General features: G+C 39.3%; 1 protein-coding gene across 3 annotated transcripts in view; it reads left to right on the top strand.

Moving 5' to 3' along the window:
* The window catches only part of MRE11 (MRE11 homolog, double strand break repair nuclease), a 75,335-nt gene that overhangs the window by 40,571 nt on the left and 11,873 nt on the right, over positions 1–22,891 (top strand). For all 3 annotated transcript variants that reach the window (XM_006092771.3, XM_023757278.1, XM_023757279.1), the window contains 3 exons: positions 4,447–4,509; positions 15,506–15,728; positions 16,720–16,803. In XM_006092771.3, the coding sequence (XP_006092833.1) occupies positions 4,447–4,509; positions 15,506–15,728; positions 16,720–16,803 (370 nt within the window). The remainder of the gene's footprint in view (positions 1–4,446; positions 4,510–15,505; positions 15,729–16,719; positions 16,804–22,891) is intronic.

Raw genomic sequence — 22,891 nt, 5'->3', positions numbered from 1 at the left:
GGGGGTCAAAATTCCATGTATAACTTTTGGCCCAGAAACTTAACTACAGTTGTCCCTGGGTATCTGTGGGGGATTGGTCCCAGAACCATCACCCCCAATACCAAAATATGCAGATGGTCAAATTTTTTATGTAAGATGGTATAGAACAGGGGTGGGCAAACTTTTTGACTCGAGGGCCACAATGGGTTCTTAAACTGGACCGGACGGCCGGAACAAAAGCATGGATGGAGTGTTTGTGTGAACTAATGTAAATTCAAAGTAAACATCATTACATAAAAGGGTACGGTCTTTTTTTTTTTTTTTTTAGTTTTATTCATTTCAAATGGGCCGGATCCAGCCCGCGGGCCGTAGTTTGCCCACGGCTGGTATAGAACATTGCATCCAGTAGGTCCTCTGTTATTGGTTGAATCCACAGATGTGAAACCTGGGGATATGGTGGGTCTACTATATTTATTGAAAAAAATCCTAATATAAGTGGACATGCACAGTTCAAACCGCATTGTCCAAGGGTTGACTTTTTTATTGGTCAAAGCAGCAACAACTTGAGAAAAATATTTAGTATGCTGCTGCTGAGAGAATGAAGTTTGAACAGTTGCCCTGAGGCACAGTTTAATAGTGTTTGACCCTTTCACTCAGCTCTGGGGAATTTTTCTAATAGTGAGGTAGAGATCGGTATATGGAGTAACTCATCCTAGTGTTATCTGTAGTGGGAAAAATTGGAAATGTATTATTAAATGTTGACACATGCACACACTATAGGATACTATGCAGCCATTAAAAATCACACTTTTGAAGAACATGCTTCCACTGTTAGAACATAATTTCAAACATGTGAAATTATACACAACATGACCTCAATTATTTTTATTTTATATGTGAGTGTTTGTATATGAAAAAAAAGGACAAAAATAATTTCTACATTACCAGTGTTTATGTTTGGGTAGTGGGATTTTAGGGAATCATTTCAGTAGTTTCCAATTCCCTCTAAGCAGAGCAAAACATTATTTTTAGAGCTCATTTCATTTGACTTGAATTTTAATGCTTTTAGTTAGTTGACAGTTAGGTCACAGTTAGATTCCCAGGCAACTGTTCAAACTTCTTTCTCTCATGAATCTCTTAAAGCCTTATGTTGTCAAGGAACAGCTAGTAATATTCATTGCCAAGTGCTTTCTCAGGACAGATAATCCACATTCTAAAACCACTCACTCTGTGACTCTGTATGTGTTGGGTTCATAAATTTTTAGCATGGGCAAATTTCTCAGTTAAGTACCAGAAATAAAACATGACCATCCCATCTAAATGTGTTAAGTTATAAAGCTTCTAGGAAATAACATAGGAGAAAACCTAGATGACCTTGTGTATGGTGATGACTTTTTAGATACAACATCAAAATCATGATCTATGAAAGAAATAATTGATAAGCTGGACTTCATTAAAATTAAAAACCTGCTCTGAAAAGACAGTGTAATGAGAACGAGAAGACAGGCTACAGACTAATAAAAAATAGTTTTGAAAGACACATCTTAGTTTTGAAAGTCCATCTATGAAAGACTATTGTCCAAAATATACAAAAATGCTTAAAATTTTAAGGAAACAAACAGTCCAATGAAAAAATGGGCCAAAGACCTTAATAGATACCTCATCAAAGAAGACATTCAGATGACAAATAAGCATATGAAAGATGCTCCACATCATGTCATTAAGGAAATGCAAATTAAAATAACAATGAGATATACCACTATATACTTATTAGAATGGTCAAATCCAGAATTCTTGACAACTCAAATGTTGGTGGTGATATGAAGCAATAGGAGCTCTCATTCATTGCTGGTGGGAATGCAAAATGGTACAGCCACTGTGGAAGACAGTTTGATAGTTTTTTATAAAAGTAAACATACTTGCCTGGCTGGTGTGCTCAGTGGTTGAGCGTCGACCTATGAACCAGGAGGTCACAGTTAGATTCCCGGGCAGGGCTCGATCCCCAATAGGGGACATGCAGGAAGCAGCCAATCAATGATTTTCTCATCGATGTTTCTCTCTTTCCCTCTCCCTTCCTCTCTGAAATCAATAAAAAAAAATATATTTTAAAAAAGTAGACATGCTGTGCTCATGCGATCCAGCAATGATGCTCCTCGGTATTTGCCCAAAGGAGTTGAAAACTTAATGTTTAAACAAAACCTGCACATGATGTTTATAGCAACTTTATTCACAATTGCCAAAATGTGGAAACAACCAATGTGTCCTTCAGTAGGTGAATGAATAAGTAAACTGAAATGTCCAGACAGTGGAATATTACTCAGCACTAAAAAGAAGTGAGCTATCAAGCCATGAAAATATGTACTACTTAATATTAATTGCATATTATTAGTTAAATGCATTAATATTAAATGCAATTATTTATTAAATGCATACTACTAAGTGAAAGAAGCCAATCTGAAAAAACAAAATGTATGATATCAACTATATAACATTCTGGACAAGGCTAAACTATGGAGATAAAAAGATCAGTGGTTCTGTACCTGTCTCCTGTCTGTAAATCCTTTTGGCTCTACCTTGAGAATATATACAGATGTGACGACTACCTACATTCAATGGGCCAAGGCATTGCCATTTCTCAGCTAGATTATTCCAGTAGCCTCCAAACTGGTCTCCTTAATTTCTACTCTTGCCCTGTCTCCACCCCCTGTTCTGTCCTTAATTCAGCTGTGGGTGATCCTAACATATTTCAGATGAAGTCATTTCTGCCTTTAAAAAAGTTCTCCCAGTTGCTTGTAAAAGACCTTATTCAGTCTGGCGTTCTGTTACTTCTTTATCTTCATATCTGTTCCAGCCACAACAACCTTCTTGCTATTTCTTAAACATACCAGTCATGCTTCTGCTCCAGTGTCTTTGAACATAGTCTTTTGAATGGAGTGATTTTCTCCAGTTATTTGCAAGATTCATTCCCTGCCTTTTAAAATCGTTGCTCATACATTACCTTCCTGGTGAGACCTTTCATGATCATCCTATTCAGATTTTACCCCAGTCCCTCTTTATTTTTATTTTTCTCTGAGCACTTACCACCTTTTGCAGAGATTTCACAGGTTCAGATATTTAGAAGACTCACAGGACTCCACTGAGCATACTCAAGGTTTTTATTTAAAGGCAAAGGGTAGCCCGGCTGGTGTGGCTGGTGGTTGAGCACCTAGGAACCAATAGGTCACCAGTTTGATTCCTGGTCAGGACACATGCCCGGGTTCAGGCTTGATCCTCAGTAGGGGGCATACAGGAGGCAGCTGATAGATGAAGTTTCTCTCTCATCGGTGTTTCTATCTCTTTATCCCTTTCCCCTCCTCTCTCTCTAAAAATCAATAAGAACTTTTTTTTTTTTAAGGCAAAGGATATATATAGTACAGGAAGAAAAAGAGTATAGGGACTCATTAAGGATCCTATTTGCATATAATGTGTCCTGGATTGAAAACCAAAATTTGTGTAGAATTTCCGAAGGGGTGTTTTATGCCCTTCTGGTCACAGAATCAAGTAATGGCATCTAACTGGTTATTTAGATTGAAAAAAAAATGGTCTTAGAATTGCCAGAGGCTCCTCAGAGATAAAAGTAGAGCTCTCCCAGTCTAGCTTTAAATTAAGTGGATTCTACATGCCTTCTAAAATACAGTATAACTTCTTACTTTGTTTATTGACTACGCTTCATCACACACACATGCACACACACACACACACACACACACCACCAGATTATAAGCTTCATGAGGACAGAATTTTTTACTATTTTGTTCACTGTTATAGTCTCATTTTCTTCTATGCACTTGTGCATAGTAGGTGCTTAGTAAATACGAGCTGAGTACATTATTAAATGAGTGGAGCTTCTCTCTAACTACATAACTATTATGAGACCCTTTTGAACCAATGTAAAAGGAATCTCTAGTATCCTTCATAGTACTAGGACCATGGTCAGCAAACATTCAGTAGTTGACTGTGGATCAAATGGATCTTCAGGGGCCCACTACTTCAGTTACCATTTCAGAAAGGCTCCTGAATGTCTGTAGCTAGATGTTCAAGAATGGTTTGAGCAATGTAATAAATAATTCAAACCTCTTAAAAGTGAGATTTTTAACTATCTTGCTGAAGTATAACACCAGTAGGATATTATAATTTTTTCCTCTGCATGACAGACTTTTTTCAGAGACATGGAACATTTTGGCAGCAGGTAATAAAATTTTGATTAGGGCCAATAATATTTTTTGGAGTACATTTCTGAAATTTTAATGTAAGTCACTGGGAAAATATGATTTCTCTAATCAATCTTTTGTGAGATAAAACAATACTTAAATTTCCAAGTTGTGTTGTAATGGAAAGCATCTGTTGTTAACCACTTGTAGCCCATATTTTACAATTCACATAACAGGAATAAGCAATATGTTTGTTATTGACTCTGTTATAACCCAGGTACGTCGTTTCAGAGAAAGCAGACAAAAAAATACTAATGAAGAAGATGATGAAGTTCGAGAGGTAAGTTTTCTGCTCTGAATTCCTATGCTTACATGTCAGTTTGTTAAATTAGAATAACGAGTAGGTGTATTTCGAGTAATTAGTCCACGGGACCTCTATTTGGTGGATAGGACTGAGCAGGGGTGGCTGAGGACAGGTGCCTTTGGCTTATTCCAGGTCAACCTACAAATATTCTGCTTGTTGATATTCCTTTTTTCCCTTTGGCTCTTGTCTAAAGTTTATTTAATTGTATGCTATGGAGGCAGGGCTTGCATATACAACAAGAGCCCTTAATCAAAATAATACCTAATTGTTATCAGAGCATTTTATCAGTAAGATGAAACCTTACCCTACTAAGCTGATCTTATTTTGGGCTCCTGAATGTCTGTAGCTTAGTGTTTGGGCAAAACACTAAGAAGCTTAGTGTTTTGGTTAGCAGTGTTATCATAGGTAAATGTACAGTGCCCACTGGCCTCTTTAAAATGTTGAAATGAGCTTCATCACCATCATTGCTGTCTTCTTAGTCTTGTTGAAATTTAGGAGCTTGAGGTTAGCAACCATTTGCTTCAGTTTTGGGCCTTTATCTGGTACTTGGTGAATTCATGATTGAAATATATCTTCTTATTGTCCTTAGTGTTTTATGATTGCTATGTAGTATTTAAAGTTATTTTATAAATTACTTACTGTTGGGATTTTGCTTTTAATTGCTTTAATTCAGCATTTTGTATAGGACCTGTAATGGGTAGCCATTCTGCTCTATATTGGGAATACAAATATGAAAAAGGTGTTGTTTGTGTCCACCAGAGATGCGCAATTTAGTAGGTGGGACAGACATATGTAGAAAGAAAATATTAAATCTTATGACCTGAAGTTTCATCCTCATGGAGTTAATACAACTCTATTTTGGTTTCCTAAATATTTCAGAGCTATAGCTGACAGGTGATGAATCAGAAAGAATTGAAGCACTAGACATATCCTCTAACTTTTATAAGTTCCACTGTTTCCTCTGCTACAATAATGGAATGAATAGGAGTCCTTCCTTTCTTTTAAATAATACATTTTGCCTTATTTTAAGCACTTTCCTTCAGTAAAAATCAATACCTGAGACACTAAGAAGGAAAAGAACGCTTACGGAGATGGGACTCAATTTACCTTTTTCCCCTGAACTCTTCCAAAGGAACCCATGTTTTAGTAGCTGATATATTAGTGACTATCAGGTAATACCACAGGCAAGCAGTTTTAGACTCTGACATGGGAATAATCGTTCTTAAATAATTCTGTACTATTTCTGTGGGCCATGAGACAGACTTGAAGCCTTTTTTTTTTTTCTTTTAAAAATATCTTCCAAGCCCTATCTAATTTCCTTCACTCACTTCATTTCTAATATTCCACACTTGCTATTTAGGATTTTAGATTGATCCAAGAATGTCACTTACCTAAAATTTTAAAGAATAGAAAAGTGACATTTCTGGTATTGTGGTTTTTTTCCCCTTCTGTCTTACTATAAAGTTTGATGTTCTCTGACTCCTACGCTCCCAAATTGTGAACCAGTTCATTAGAATTTGTGGAAATGTGAACAGGATAGTAAGTCAGCTAATAACCTTTCTCTACAAAGAATATGCTAGGGTAATCTAAATGTCTAGTTGTAAGTGTCACAGATATTGTTCCCTTGTATTTCTTACAGTAGCTATATGTAAGTAAGTTTTGCAACATAAACTAACATTACTAGCAGTAAGGGCCAGTATTGATTACAGTCTTTTTCTCACACCGTGCCTTTCATTACTGGCCTTCAGTAATAGATTACAAAATGAAAAACTACTGCCATCCACTACATTTCACACTCAGCATTCCCAATGGCAAACTCATTCTCCTAAATAAAATTGGAAAAAAAACAGAACTGATGACCTACTTGGCTTTTTTTTTTTCAAGGGAAAAAGGGAAGATGTATTTATTGACTTTTTGCTATGTGCATTACTTACACTCCCAGTTTCCATTTTACAGATGAGAAGACTAAGACCCAACTGAAGGACACATGGTAGGGCTGGAATTTGAACCTGACAATTTCTACCCCCAAATCTAGACTACAGTACTATGTCTTATAAGAATTTTATATTATAATAACGTTAATATAATGCATGGCCAATGACTGGCTAAAAAGTTAAAACTACTAACCCTATTGTGCAGCACATCAAAAATCACTGTTCATAATAAGCACAGATGCAACTCCTGCACTGAGTTTTGGAGCTAAATGGAAGAGGCTATAGATTAAGGATCCCCTACCACCCTATTGTATTTGTACTCATTTTACAGAGTGCCCATGAAGTAGAAATGAGTTCTGGTTCTTAGATTATTTGACTTAAACTTGGTTAAATCCTTCAATTGAAAAGATTGCAGACATATTTTGTTACAATGGATCCTTTGTAGAGAATCAGTTTTTCATTAATCTTTTAAAGAATTAGAGGGAACAAATAACACATTCAGAAAGATCCATCAATTCAGTCCTGCAGAAGTATTTGTACCTCTGGTAGCCAGCTAATCCCCTTCCCTGCAGATTTTATTAATCAGACCTTACAAAAGAGCTCTTTTCTTTTAATCCTCCCTTGAGGATATATTTTTTTGATTTGAGAGAGAGAGAGAGAGAGAAACATCGATTGGTTGCTTCCTGCATGTGCCCCGACCAGGGATTAAACCTGCAACATGGGTATGTGCCCTGAATGGGAATTGAACTTGAAACTTTTTGGTGTAGAGCAGCGGTTCTCTACCTGTGGGTCACGACCCCTTTGGGGGTCGAACGACCCTTTCACAGGGGTCACCTAAGACCATCGGAAAACACATATAGTATATCAGATATTTACATTACAATTCATAACAGTAGCAAAATTACAGTTATGAAGTACCAACAAAAATAATTTTATGGGTGGGGGTCACCGCAACATGAGGAACTGTATTAAAGGATCGCGGCATTAGGAAGGTTGAGGACCACTGGTGTAGAGGATGATGCTCCAGCCAACCATACCACCTGGCCAGGGCAGGAGCTTCTATTTGCAGACCTCAAGAACTATGCCATAGTTTGCTATTAATTTTTCTTTTCCATATAATTATATTTTTAAAAATTAAACTAAACACCTGTAGTTTTTTCATTATAAATATACTAGAGGCCCGGTGCACAAAAATTTGTGCACTCGGGGGGGGGGGGGGAGTCCCTCAGCCCGGCCTGTGCCCTCTCGCAGTCTGGGACCCCTCGGGGGATGACCACCTGCTGGCTTAGGCCTGCTCCCCGGGGGATTGGGCCTAAGCTGGCAATCAGACATCTCTCTGGCAGCCCGGCAGCCCTCGGGGGATGTCCACTTGCCAGCGGGGAGCAGACCTAAGCTGCAGTCAGACATCCTTAGCGCTGCTAAGGAGGCGGGAGAGGCTCCCACCACCACTGCTGTACTGGCAGCCATCAGCCTGGCTTGTGGCTGAGCAGAGCTCCCCAATGTGGGAGCACACTGACCACCAGAGGGCAGCTCCTGCATTGAGTGTCTGCCCCCTGGTGGTCAGTGTGTGTCATAGTGACCAGTCATTCCCAGTCTTTCTGCTATTAGGGTCAGTTTGCATATTACCCTTTTACTTTATAGGATAGAGGCCTGATGCACGGGTGGGGGCTGGCTAGCTTGCCCTGAAGGGTGTCCCGGATCAGGGTGGGGGTCCCACTTGGATGCCTGGGTGAGGGGCTGATGGGTGTTTGCAGCTGGTCACACCCCTTTCAGGGTGGTGGTCCCCACTGAGGTGCCTGGCCAGTCTGGGTGAGGGGCTGAGGGCTGTTTTCAGGCTGGCTGGTGACTGAAGCTCCCAGCCTCTCCTTTTTTTCTTTTTTTTTAATTTTGGGATTTATTTACCTTCTATAATTGAAACTTTGTTGCCATCACTGGAGCTGAGACCTGGCTCCTGCTTGCTGCAGCTCTGAGGCCACGGCCTGCTGAAAGCAGGTTCTGGGGTTTGTTTAGCTTCTATAATTGAAAGTTTGTTGCTTTCGGAGCTTAGAGCATGCTGCGGCAGGCGGGGAACCTTGGCTTCCTCCATCACTGGAGCAAGCAAACCTCCTGCTCGCTTCAGCTGCGTGGCTGCCAGCCGCCATCTTTGTTGGCGGTTAATTTGCATATCTCACTGATTAGCCCATGGGAAGCGTAGCGAAGGTACGGTCAATTACCCTTTTTGTCTTTTATTAGATAGGAGGATTACAGTCACAAAACTTACAAAATCAAGGGGAGAAAAGAATCACAATCCTCCCATGCTGGCACAGGCAGCTGTGAACATGGAAATACATTTCTATAAACATTTTGATATATTTAAAAAAGAAAGAAATAGAGAATAAGAGTAAACGTTTTATTCAAGGAAGGTAGGAAAGGACATGACACATTTTATATGGGAGTTTTTCAGAAGAAAGAACTTTTGGGTTTAGATTTTCAGCTATATTTTAAGACTGATCAGGGTTTCCTAGGTAATTTTTTAGCATGTCATGGTGTGTCATGTTTAGATTATTACAGATGTCCCTCTTTTTCCCCCCCATAGCTCCCCTCCATCCAGTTCCCACCCCACCCCAGGCCTTCGCCACCCCACTGTCCGTGTCCATAGGTACTGCATACATGCATATAAGATCTTTGTCCCATCTCTTCCCCCACCCCCCACCTCCCTTTCCCCCCGAGAATTGTCAGTTCACTCCATTCCCATGCTGCTGCTTCTATTACATTCACCAGTTTATTCTGTTCATCAGATTTTTTATTCATTTGATTTTTAGATTTACTTGTTGATAGATATATATTTGTTGTGACTTTGTTGTTCATAATGTTTATTTTTACCTTTTTCTTCTTCTCTTTTTAAAGAATACCCTTCAGTATTTCATGTAATACTGGTTTGGTGGTGATGAACTCCTTTAGCTTTTTCTTGTCTGTGAAGCTCTTTATCTGACCTTCAGTTGTAAATGATAGCTTTGCTGGGTAGAGTAATCTTGGTTGTAGGTTCTTGCTATTCATCATTTTGAATATTTCTTGCCACTCCCTTCTGGCCTGTATAGTTTCTGTTGAGAAATCAGCTGACAATCGTATGGGTACTCCCTTATAGGTAACTGTTTTTCTCTTGCTGCTTTTAAGATTCTCTGTCTTTTGCCCTTGGCATTTTAATTATGATGTGTCTTGGTGTGGTCCTTTTTGGATTCCTTTTGTTTGGGGTACTCTGCACTTCCTGGGCTTGTAAGTCTATTTCTTTCACCAAGTAGGGGAAGTTTTCTGTCATTATTTCTTCAAGTAGGTTTTCAATATCTTGCTCTCTCTCTTTTTCTGGCACCCCCATAATTTGGATGTTGGTATGCTTGAAGCTGTTCCAGAGGCTCCTTAAACTATCTTCATATTTTTGGATTCTTTTTTATTTTTGCTGTTCTGGTTGGGTGTTTTCTGCTTCCTTGTATTTCAAATCTTTGACTTGATTCTTGGGATTCTCTACTCTACTGTTGAATCTCTGTGTATTATTCTTTATTTCAGTCAGTGTATGGTTAATTTCTGAATGGTCCTTTTCCATTTTTTTTTTTTTTTGGCATTCTCACTAAGATCCTTGAAGGTTTCACTAAGTTCCTCAAAGGTCTCACTAAGTTTCTCGGAGCTTTCTAGAAGATTCTTGAGTAACCTGTGGTTTTGAACTCTATATCCAGTAGTTTGCTTTTTTCCGTTTCTTTCATTTGTGACATGTTTCTTTGTCTCTGCATTTTGGCTGCTTCCCTGTGTTTGTTTACCTCCAGGCCAATTGGCTGTGATGACCAGCTGTGTCTACAATGGAAGATCTGTTGCACAGGAGACACCCTTATGGGGCAGGACTTGCTTTAGTGGGGCTTTGGTGCTCACTGAGTCTGCCCCTTGAGTGTGTCACTTATGGATGTGAAGAGTTGTAATCTGGTATGGTTTCACACTGACAACTGGGTACACTGGCTCTTGGATCTCCAAGGAGGTGCAAAGTCAGCCAGTGCCTGGGGTCACGCAGCAAGAGCTACAGAGAGATCTGCAGATTCCTCCTCTTTGTATGGGGTTTGGAAGTGCCCAGATGAGGCCCAGCTGTGAAGCAATGCAGGCTGCTGCATTGCTGGCCTTTGCCTTCTTTAGATAGCTTAGCTTTGGAGCACTCTGACCCAGCTGCAGTTTGGCAGGTTTTAGGCTGAGAAAGGATAGGCCATTCATATGCAAAAGCCGCTGTGCACAGCTTGGGTAGGGTTGTAAATTCGATGGGGTGGGGTCTCAGGGAGTCTCCAGGGCAGAGCAAACAGCAATGGCTGCCAGTCAGTCCTGCACCGAAGAGGTCCAACTGCTGCTGCGTGCACCCTCCGTCTGGAAGAAAGCTGCCCCTGCCGCGTTCCTGCCCCGATGCCAGACAGTCCAGTTTCTCCCCGTATGTGTCTGGGTCCCCCAAAGTCTCGCCCGGCACTGGAGCTCAGAGCACATGGTAGCTTGTATCTCTCTCCCGATTAAAAAGCCACACACCCGGGTGCCAGCCCCTTCCGCACCTCCTACCAGTCTCAGTGCTCTTCCTTCTTTATTCTTTTAATTGTAGTTCTTCCACTCAGCCAGGTTTCCCATGGTTCTGGATGATAGTTGTCATGTATTTTAGTTGTAATTTTGATATGGTTGTGGGAGGCAGCAAGTACAGGTGTTTACCTATGCCGCCATCTTGGTTCTCCTACAGTCCTTTAAAAATATAAAAAGTATTCTTAGTCTGATCCACAGTCCATAGTTTATCTGGCCTCTGTTTTCTTACGTTCTGTCTGAATTTGAGGCAGGGTTGATATCTTCTTTCAAGTGGTAATATCAAGTCATGTTCTTTTTCTAGAAATTTTTTTGCGGGGGAGAGGGTTAGGGCATTGGTCTTTCTCTAATTGAATTGTAAGAGTACTCGTGTGCATACTGTGTGTGTATATGTAGCATATTTAGGGTTTTTGTCGTGTAAAAGAGTATCCACCATTCCTGAGGGTTGTTTTTTTTTTTTGTTTGTTTAAATCCAGAATGGGTGATGAACTAAATGACTTTATGGCATCTGTGGAGATAAGCATGGGGGGAGGGGGGGGTCCGCTACTATGTTCTGCTAATGTGGTGAATTATAATACATATCCTATTATTGACCCATCCTCAATACCACTTTGTGAACCTTCTGGTAATGGGTGTATTGGTCTTTCCATAAGCTTCTTGATGCTCTTTGTTTGCTTTAATATTCATAAGTAAGATATTGTAATTTTCTTTTTGTACATGTAATCCTTTATCAGTTTTTAATAACATGTTCTGCTGGCTTTATAAAAAGAAATTGGAAACTTTCTGTATACTCTGGGACTATTTAAATAGCAGTGGAATTATCTGTTCTTTGAAGATTTGGTAGAATTTACTTGTGAAATTTTCTGGTTGTTTTTTCGGGAGTGTAGTTCTTTTAGCAATTTTCTTTGCTAATTTTTTTTTGATAATTAGTTTTTTTGATAATTAGTTTATTGAAGCTGTCTTTTTTTGGCTCAGTTTAGGTCATTTATTTTCTAAATTACTTAGAATTGAGCATAATATTTTATCATGATTCTTTTAATTTTCCTTGGATCTTTGTTTCCTCCATTTGCATTTCTTTGCTTTAATTTAATAATTTAATGTTTTTATTTGTTCTGATATGCAGTATTTTTATTGCCATTATTTTCTAGATATTATAGAATTTTAGTTTTGTTTTTCAGTTTGGAGTTAGGGGTTTTGTTTTGCTATTATTAATTTCTAATTTTATTGCATGGTTATTACTCTTTAGACTTTATTGATATTTTTTTAGCACCCCATTATATATTACTTAAAACAGTTTATGGGGTCTTGAAAAGTATGTTATTTTCAGAGTATATAGTTCAGCACATATCAATTAGATCTAGCTTATTAATTATGTAATTAGGTTCCCTTTTTTTCTTTTAAACCTACTTTTTTAAATGTACATCTGAATCTTATTATTTGTGGTAGTTATGTTATAGAAAGTCACTGTAAACACTAAATTAGTGAACACTGAGCAATTTCTTTGAGGGGAAATACAGGATTAGGTTCTTGCCAGCCACTGGTTACAACATTTTCATCAGCTTAATAATATATAACCTTTTCATATGTGTTTCTGTTTAAAGGCACCATTTTAATATACATTCTTGATTTGTTAACATGGAACTCATGGCCAAGAGCCCTATAACTCAGGACAAAAGGGGCCACGTGCTAACCTGACATGCCTGGCAGTCTTGCAAACTCTAAGACCTAAAGTAACCACAAGGGTGGTCTGAAATTAAAACTTTAACTAAAAGCAGTTATGGTGGGTAGTTATGTCCTAGGCCAGTATCTTCATTGACAAGGTTAAACTATACCTTAACTGAGCCTATTGTCTTTTTGCATCTAAGATAACATACCCATGAAATGTCTGGGTAACTTGTAACTTACCTTTTTCCGGACCCCTTGGGGCATAACCAAATGCTCCTGGGTGCCAGGAGAGAGACCATAAATTCCTTCATTGTTATTGTTACCATGTTCATTGTTGACTATTAACTATCCTGCACCCACTTAAGTAAAAGAAGTATGTGTCTGTCATTTTATTTTTAATCCAATCCCAGAGGTTTCCCCACTTTGCTTTCTCCCGCCTTCCTATTCTATCACCAATGGATTTCATGTAACCCACTCACATCTCCTCTTTTGATTGTAATGTATAAAACAAGGTGAAAAACTGCCATTGTCGGGAGCATTATCCCAGTCCGTTGATATTCTGCTTCCCGGCAGTTGTCGATAGTTTGGCTCATATAAACTCACAAAAATACTTTACAGGTTTGAATTATTTTACGTTTACAATAGACACTTGTTTAAAGTACAAGAGCTGAAACAAAAGGGCTGATTGTCACTTTGTTTGACTTCATCTGTGTACCTGTATGTCAGACTTAGAATTTTCCCTACTTTGCACATGTCCATGAATGACCATGAAAGTATCAGGAATGTGGTTTTGGGATTACAAATAAATTTTGGCAAATAGGTGAATTTGCAAATACGGAATCCAAGAATGAGGATTGACTGTACTTCAGCTGGGATAAGAAAGATGATTTGAAATATTTTTCTACTATTTAAAAATATTTTTTGTTGTATTTTCTGAAGTTTTTTTCCTTTTGTGTTATGACATCATAATGAGTCCTTCATGTAATGATTTGACTGTTATTTCACGTCAGCTAAGATCATTATGAAGCTGTATTACTTCCCCCTCCAAACATCCACTTCCTCCTATTCCTACCCTGCCTGCTTTGTTCTCATCTCCTCATTTAGCTCTGTCTCTCCTTATTTCATGGCCTCACAGAGAGCTTGGAAATGCTCTAGCCACTGTAACCGGACAAACAATGGGTCTGTGCTGCCTGTCACTACGTGAGCCAATTAAGTAGAGACAGGGTTGAATCATATGTGAGTGTTTATTCCAATACTGCCGGCAGCACAGGAGAGCAGCAGGTCATCCACAAAAATCTGCTCTGCACCCCACCATAAGCAGCTGCTTATATTGGTAGAAGTATAAAAGGAAGTAGGCAAAAGGGCAAATGGGCAGTTTACAGACATGCAAAGGGCTGGGGTCTTCACAGGGCTTAGTGATCTGCAAAGCCTAGGGTCTTCAAAGAGCTGGCGATTCTGGTTTCTGCAGCAAAGTTGTTCATCTTTCCATGATAATTGGCAGCTCCAAATGGGGAGGGAGGAAGGGCTGCTTTTCCAGGTGAGCTCCCAGGTCCGGAGTGCGGCTGCAGCCAGGTTAGAATGCGCCTTCTTTAATCAGAATAAAACAATCATGGTTAACAGAGCATGATTAATATTTCTTAGAGTTCTAGCTGGTTCCCTAACATTCTATTTCTGCCCCTATCACCACCTTTTTTAGACCCAGAATTTATCATTCCAAGCAAGAGAAACTGTTGTTATGGTCTCTTGATATATATATATCAATGTTGGAGAGCTCTACACTGCTAACACTCTTCTCAACCTTCTCCCTTTGCCAGGTCACATATTCTCCATATCCATCAACTCTTCATAGATTTTGTATTTCGGGGTTAGAACTATTTTTTTCTTTTAGTGAAAATGTATTGTGTTTTGTTTTTGTTCTCCTTGTTAAATTGTGTTTGGCTTCAGAGAGGAGATCAAGGCAGCATTGCTTTTATTCTGTTTTTAATAAGAAAATCTGTTTTCATTTCGGTACATTTTGTTAAGTCTCAAATGTGTCTATCTAAACAGTTTATTTCCCTTCCGTTCCCTTCCCTTTCTTTCTTTTCCCTTACCTTCCTTGTTGCTTAATCCCTTCACCGTTTTTACCCAACCTTGAAACCCACCTTCCCTGACAGCTGTCAGTCTGTAGACAGTTTTTTATCAAATTAAAATTTGTGGTATATTCTTGATTTTCATTCTTTCTCCAGGCTTTCAATTGCTATATTTTATTTAATTCTTGTTATACATTTATGAGATATTGCTCATGTTTTTCTGATTGCAAATGTAATATTTTAGAAAAAGTATATTGTAGAATAGTTGTAATATTTAAGAGTAAAGAAGAAAGCAAAAGCATCTTAAAATTTTGTCACCCAGAAATATCAGCTATTGTTTGTGATTTTTTTTCTTGTTATTTATTGAGCCCATTGTACAAGGTAGCTCAAATGGTGACAGTCTCTTACAAATGGTGGTGTTGAATTAGGGGCATTGGCAATATGTCTCCCAGTTCTGACAGTTTAGATTCTGTGAAATTTTATCTTTCTTGGTAAACCTTTCAAAAGGTCTCATTTTGCAGGTAGTATTATAAATTGATCTGACAAGTTATAGGTTATGAATCTGATTGATGGGGGAAAGAGGTTTTCTTGCTTTCTACTCTTATAAAGAGTTAGTGAAAAATAATAGCATAGACAGTTTTTCAATATTAAATGTTCATCTGAATGGCCAGACTAATGACTTTTAGGATGCTGCATTATCTACTAATGTGTAACTTCTCCTTGTTATTCTCTCAGGCCATGAGTAGGGCCAGAGCCCTCAGATCTCAGACAGAGGACACTGCTTCCGCCTTTATGAGTGCCGATGACTTTATGAGTGTAGATTTGGCAGAACAGATGGCTGATGACTCCGATGATAGCAGCACAGCATCAGCCAGCAGAGGAAGAGGCCGAGGAAGAGGCCGAAGAGGAGGAAGAGGGCAGAATTCAGTGTCAAGAGGAGGGTCTCAGAGAGGACGAGGTTAGCACTGAGGATAGTACAGTCTTTGCACACATTTAGACTCGGCCCTTGAGTGGGAAATATAGTACTATATTCCTGTTGGTATAAGTGAGTTACACAGTCTTCTAACAATTTATTTTGATGATGCATAAAGTCAACTTTAATGTAGTTCTGACATGAACAATTTAATTAATTAAATTTTAATGGCTGTATGCACAAAGGGTTTTAATTGCTTTAAATAACGTGTGTGTTTTTAAAAGAACACTATTTTTCACACAGCACCTTTGGGTACATTTGATGTCTTATTTTCTTTTACGTGTACAAAGGAATAGTGAGGCAAATATGTGCTGTTGAGGAAAATGGCTAGCTAATGACATAGTAGCAGGAAGAAAATTCCAGATCAGAAAAATTATTATTTTTGTTACTGTCATAAGATACAGATGCCCACCCTCAAGTGTCTTCAAAAAATTTGTTTGAAAAAAACCCCACCCCAAATACAATTTGATTTCTTAAAGCAATTACTAACATTAATTGCCATCATTGTGTTTAATGTGACTTGTGTTTACTGTTGTTTTTACTATTGTCACTGAATAGTCCAAACAATAGAATATAGTCATCCAGTGACCTCGTGATGCATTATGTAAATCCATCCCTAGGAATATTTAAACATTATATTTACTACATACTTTTTCATAGGAAAAATGTATAGTACTTTAGTTAAAAATATCCAGGGAGAGAAATCTTAATCTTCTAGTGATAATCCTGATAATTTTCCTTACATTTAGAGAAATTTTTCTTAAATTTTAATTGGAAGAGTATTAGCCAAATGTGGTAGAAGTATGTAGTTTCTGAAAACTGACTGAAGAAACTCTAGATGTTTCTTGTATATGTCTTTGGCTTTTTAGAAGGAAGTTATGTTTTGACATAACTTTATAAAGATTTAATTTGGTGTTGTTTCAAAAAAACCTTGGCTGCTGATGTGATTGTATGTTGATGCTCATTATTCTCACAGCAGGCACTGGTCTGGAGACTTCTACTCGAAGCAGAAGTTCAAAGGCCTCTACATCAACATCTAGAAATATGTCTATTCTGGATGGTGAGTATAGACAACAAATGATTATCTAGCAGTTATTTGTAAATTTCAATAGAGGAAGACCTAGGAAACTCCCTTAGTGAATCTCATTCATTTGTGTTGCCATCACTGGGGAGTCAGAAAGGCTATTAGAATACAGGATAAATTATACTGATTTAAAAGATCTTCACCATTGATTAGAGCTCTTGGAGAGGGTGAGCTGTATTTGTTTTTTTCCTTTTTTAAAAGTAATTTTTTATTATTGAAAGTATTACATATGTCCCCTTTTTTCCCCCATTGACCCCCATCCAGCCTGTCCCCGCACCTGGCCGTCATCACCCCATTGTCTGTGGAGAGGGTGAGCTATAAAAAGTAATTATTATAGCCCTGACCAGTTTGACTCAGTGATTGGAGCATTGACCCGTGGACTAAAGGGTCTCTGGTTCGATTCCCGGTCAAGGGCACGTACCTGTTGCAGGTTCAATCCCTAGCTCCAGTCTGGGCATGTGTGGGAAGCAACCAATCGATGTGTCTCTTCACATCGATGTTTCTCTCTCTCCCCTACTCTCCCTTTTTCCCCCCTTCCCCTCCCTCCCTCCCACTCTCTAAAAATCAATGGAAAAAATATCCTCAGGTGAGGAAAAACAATAACAAAAGAAAAACTTTTAAAAAAGCAATTTTTATAATTCCTTACTTTTAGACAAATTTGATTATTTTCCTTTTATAGAAGGGTCACTAAGACAGAAAAGGTCAGTATATCTACACTGGTCAAGAGAGAAGGAACTGCTTCCTTTTTTTTTTTTTTTTTTAATCCTCACTTGATATGTTTGGAGAGAGGAAGGGGGAGAAAGAGAAACGTTGATGTGAGAGAAACATCGATCAGCTGCCTCCCACACACACTCGGACTGGGGATCGATCCCAAAACCCAGGTATGTGCCCCGACCGAGAATTGAACCCACAACCTTTTTGATGTATAGGATGACACTCCAACCGACTGAGCCACTTGGCCAGGATGGAACTGCTTCTTAATGTATTGTTTACTTTCCTTCCTCATGCTGCTTTTGTTTCTACTGTTAGTATAGAGCAGCCGTGGGCAAACTACGGCCCACGGGCTGGATCCGGCCCGTTTGAAATGAATAAAACTAAAAAAAAAAAAGACCGTACCCTTTTATGTAATGATGTTTACTTTGAATTTATATTAGTTCACACAAACACTCCATCCATGCTTTTGTTCCGGCCCTCCAGTCCAGTTTAAGAACCCATTGTGGCCCTCGAGTCAAAAAGTTTGCCCACCCCTGGTATAGAGTCATGTGAGCTGTATTTAAGGGAAATTATGGTTAGGGTTCTTTGAATTCATTTCCTGTCTGTGTTGTTCTAAAGATCATCCTCAGACTAACGGGACCTATTTTTATAAATTATTTTAAATAACAATATAAAAATTTAATAAACTATTTTAAATAATTTGGTTTATGAGATCAGCTGAAGTTGTTAGTCAGATATATAAAAATACATGTCAAAATAGGTGGTGATAATTTTTCCTCCCTAGTATTTAGAGTATATCCATATGTATTTTTTTATATTATCTTCTTATTGGAGAAAACTTTTATAGGTAGGATTAATTTTTGATGAATGAAGAGTTGGACTAAATCTCACAAGATGAAATTTAGCAACGGTAAATATAAAATGCATTTATATACAAGAGGTCAGATATAAAAAAAGAGTTCTGAGAGGTATGTGACATTAGCCACAACCTGAGTCAAAAAGACTTAGGTCAGTAAGAGTTGTGCAGATTGACCTAACTATCCAAATCTAATGGTGTCTTAAGCATTATTAACAGGAGTTGTACATCTCTAAAGCAAGGAAGTTCTCCCTGTACACAGAATTGCATGCATCATGCCAAAAATCCTTGCTCATCTTTGGAACTATATTTCAAGAGGGATATCAGCTATATATAATCATTCAGAAGACAAACAAACCATATAATATTTTTAAAATGGTGAAATTACTTAGAATATCAGATCTGGGAAAAATTCAAACCTTTACATAAATTAAGTCCTATCACGTGAAAGATCAAATAGATTTGACTTGTATAGTCGCAAAGGTAGTGATTTTAAATCTATTTTGATGCCCTGGCTGGTGGTCTCAGTGTTTAGAGCATCGGCCCAAGAGTTCGATTTCCAGTCAAGGGCACATACCTGGGTTGTGGGTTCACTCCCCGCCTCTGTCTGGGCTTGTGCAGGAGGCAGCCGCAGCAACCAGTTGCTGTGTCTTCTCACATCAATGTTTCTCTCTCTCTCTCTCTCTCCCCCCCTCTCTCCCTTCCTCTCTCCTCTCCCTACCTCCCTCTCTCCTTTTCTCCCTCTCCCCCTTTTCTCCCTTCCACTCTCTCTGAAAAGCAATGGGAAAAAATATCCTCAGGTGAGGATTAAAAAAATAATGATAAATCTATTTTGAGTTATGGAGTCTTAAGAATCTGATGAAAGCTATGTCTTCTCGTTAAATAAATACTCATGTAATTGCACTCAATTTCAAAGGGTTCAAAGACCCATGGCATCCATCCATGAGTCCAGATTAATAACTACTGACCCAATGAGGATAGATGGGAAAAGCTATAACAATTCAGATATTTAAGTTCATTATTTGATAAAATGGACCTGGAAGACAAGAACAACTTTGCCTATTCCATCATTTATAAATGGGAGAATTGAGCTAAGCAATTTGCCCTAGGTTGATAAAACCACTAAAACTACTAAGAATACCTTATATTTATGAAACAGTCCGTGCCTCTCAACAGCTCTATGGCACTGGTACTTAAATTATCCCTGTTTTATATAACTGAGGCTTTGAAAAAATAGGCAACTTCCCAAGGTCTCACAACTAGTAAATTCTAGAGCTTGGATCAGTCTCACAATCTCTAAACTCCAGAACCAGTAGTTAACCACTGTGCTAGCTTCCAGAGCAAGATAAGATTAGCAACCTAGCTACTGGTTCTCAGCAGAGGAGTCTTTGTGTTACACACGATAACCTATCAATGTGGAGGTGGAGAAAGCCGCTAAGAAGGAGGTGAACTGTGCCTCAGTCAGAGGAAGTTTTCACCATTTATTGGAGGAAACTGACACTGGAGAAAGGATATAAATATCAGATCCGTTAAATGACTCTTAAGGAACTTTTCTATCAAGTCTGTTGCTGTATTTTGATTCAAGGATTGTTCAGTATTTAAGGAGAGCCAGCTGAGATCCTGGTCTTTTGACTTCAGAAGCATGTTGTCTTAGTACCACTTAGGAAATGGCATCCAGAAAGGTCCTGTTCCGTTCTTGGCAGGCTTAAGATAGAAGCAGAGAAGGAGAAGGAGAAGGAGAAAAGACAGCATGGTAAACATCTAGGCTGAGTTCACCATGTCAGAGCTTTGTGACCGTGGCCAGTCACTCTCCTGGTGTGTTTACATGTACATTGGGACTAATAATCTCCGCCATATTGGATTATTCTGAGTAAAAACAAAAAACCTGGCACTTGGTAGGCATTTATGAAATGTTAGTTATTGCTATTAAAAAAAGAGAAAACAGAGGGAGTTAGAAAAGTAGAGCTAATAAAATATAATCCACCATAAATTGGTTAGCATGCAGCACATAGGCATAGGTGTTATAATGACCAACCTTCACCTTAGCCCAAACTCCCTTTTTTCAGCATGGTTTTAAGTGTTTTATGTGAAGCTTCTTGACATCAGTAGGTAGAATTAATCACTTAAAGTGAGTCTTCAGGTTTCCATTGTTAAGAAATTAGTTAAGCTTATTGCTCTTTTAAAAAAAGTTTGTTTCCCCTCCAGCTGACTGTCCTTGGTGTTCTGCAGTTTCATTATGATGAATCTAGAGGGGGGATTCTTCTTTATCCTCCTTAGGATTTATTGGGTTTCATAAACTGTGAATTGGTGTCTTTCATCATTTTTAGAAAATCCTTAACTGTTATCCCTTCAATATCACCTCAACGTTATTCTTTTTCTCAATGTATGACCTTTGCACTCTCTTCTTCCATGACTCTTTACTTCTCTAACCAAGTTTATAAAGTTAAAAAGTTCTGTTTTATTTTCCTGTGCTACTTTCTGAGTAATTATTTCTGATCAGTCTTCCAATTCACTCATCTATTCTTAAAACTCTTCATTGAGTTTTTCATTTTTTGGAGGCTGGGAGAGGGAGGGAAGAGGAAGTTTAAATTCTGTTTGGTTCTTTCTAAATATGCTATGTCACTTTTAGTAGTTTTTAAATTCTCTGAAGATATTTTTAAGCCTGGCTTTAATTTTTGTGTGCGTGCATAGTATTCTGTGTCTAATATCTGAATACCTTTGGCCTCTTTCTATTGTCCATTTCTGATTGCTGTTTCTCATTTGTGGTGTCTTCTTTCCTTGCATGCTTTGTCATCTTATCTGTAAGAGTAATTTGACATCTTGGGTGAAGATGTCTCCTTCAGAGAAGACTCATTTATTTTGGCAGGCTTGTAAGATTACCACTAGTCTTAGATCACTTTAAATTTAAAATTATGACTTGAGGACCAGCCAGGGGATATGTTCTTGTAAAATCCCACTCATCTCGGTCGCTAGTGGCAGTGGGTTTACCTTTGCACGCTGGGTGCTAGTGGTCTGGTTCTTACGAATGAGTGATTTTTAATTGCGTGAAGTTATATTTCTCAGTTTCAGAAGTCCCATCTCTGTTAAACCAGTCCTGGAAAAGGTGCAGCTGGGGCTTCAGCAGAGCTGGAAGCAAAGCCAGTGTCCAAGGTTTGCATTCCACGGTGGAGCTGGGTCTGATGTAGCCTCAGACTAGTCACAGTCCGTTAGTCCATTGTGTGAAGGGTCCACCTGGATGTGGGCGAGTACAGAGTAGGAGAGCACACCCCTTGCAGCAAGAGTCTCAGAAGAGCAAGAGGGAACTCCGTTTGTTCAAGAGCTTCTGTATCTAGATTCCGTGCCCTTGCAGTGTCCACACCTATTCTGGCCAATGACCTGTTCCAGGTGTAACCGACAGGTAATCACCTTTGCCACATCATTCAGACCTTACTGGTCATTCAGACCTCACTGGGCATGCATCTGTTCTTTCCTTGTCCAGTCCCTTCCCCCAGGATCTCTGGGGAACAGATCTGGAGAGTGTTAAACCAGCTTTCTGGCAAAGCTATACAAATGGCATGCCTATGTTATCTGGCCTCTCCTTTGCTCCTTTTCTGTTAATTAATTAACTTATAACAGTATCAGAAGTGGTCTGGTTCCCCACCTGGAAGTCCTCTGAAGCCCTTCCTTTGAGTTTTAATGGAGGCTTCATTACACAGATACCATGATTAAATCATTGGCCATTGGTGGTAAATATAACTTCCAGCCCATCTCCCCTCCCCAGAAATCAGGGAATGGGACTGAAATTCTAGCTTTCTATTCAAGGTGAGTTTCCCTGGCAATCAGCCTCCAGCTTTAAATGCAGTCCTAAAGTCATCAAGTTAACATAATAAAAGATATACCTCCAGGCATCTCACCATTTAGGAAATTCAGAGGGTTTTAGGAGCTCTGTGTCAGAAATAGGGACAAAGCTAAATATACAGGGATGCGCAGGAGTGGGTTTACAGTTATGAGCAGGCGAAGCAGTTTATTCTTGTACTAGAGGCCCGTTGCAGGAATATTCCTGCAAGAATAGGGCTTCCTCTGGCTGGAGCAAAGCAGAGAAGGGAGCGAAACTCGCTGAGGCGGGCTTCGCTCCCGCTTTAAGCCCCTGCAGCTGGTCTTGCCCTCCTGCTCCAAGCCGCTGCCCCTTATGCTCCCATCCCCTGCGGCTGGGCTTGCCCTCTGGATCCCAGTGGCTGGGGCTGGGCTTGACCTCCCACTCCCAGCCGCTGTGGCTGGGATTTCCCTCCCGCTCCCAGCTGCTGCCCCTTCCCCTCCAAGCCGCTGCCCCTCCCGCTCATAGAGGCTGCGGCTCCCGCTCATAGAGGCTGCGGCTGGGCTTGCCCTCCCACCTCCCGCCTCCCACTTCCGCAGCCTTGGCTCCGTTTCTGTCCTCGCGGCCTCTACTTAGCTCCCTTCTGTACCGCTTGGCCTCCAGGTTGTCGTCAATCTTTGCTCGCAGCTAATATATGCAAA

This window comes from Myotis lucifugus, unplaced genomic scaffold (assembly GCF_000147115.1).
Source record: "Myotis lucifugus unplaced genomic scaffold, Myoluc2.0 scaffold_104, whole genome shotgun sequence".
Classification (NCBI taxonomy): Eukaryota; Metazoa; Chordata; class Mammalia; order Chiroptera; family Vespertilionidae; genus Myotis; species Myotis lucifugus.
The sequence above is the reverse complement of the archived record's forward strand: the minus strand, read 5'-3'. Positions and strand labels throughout refer to the sequence as shown.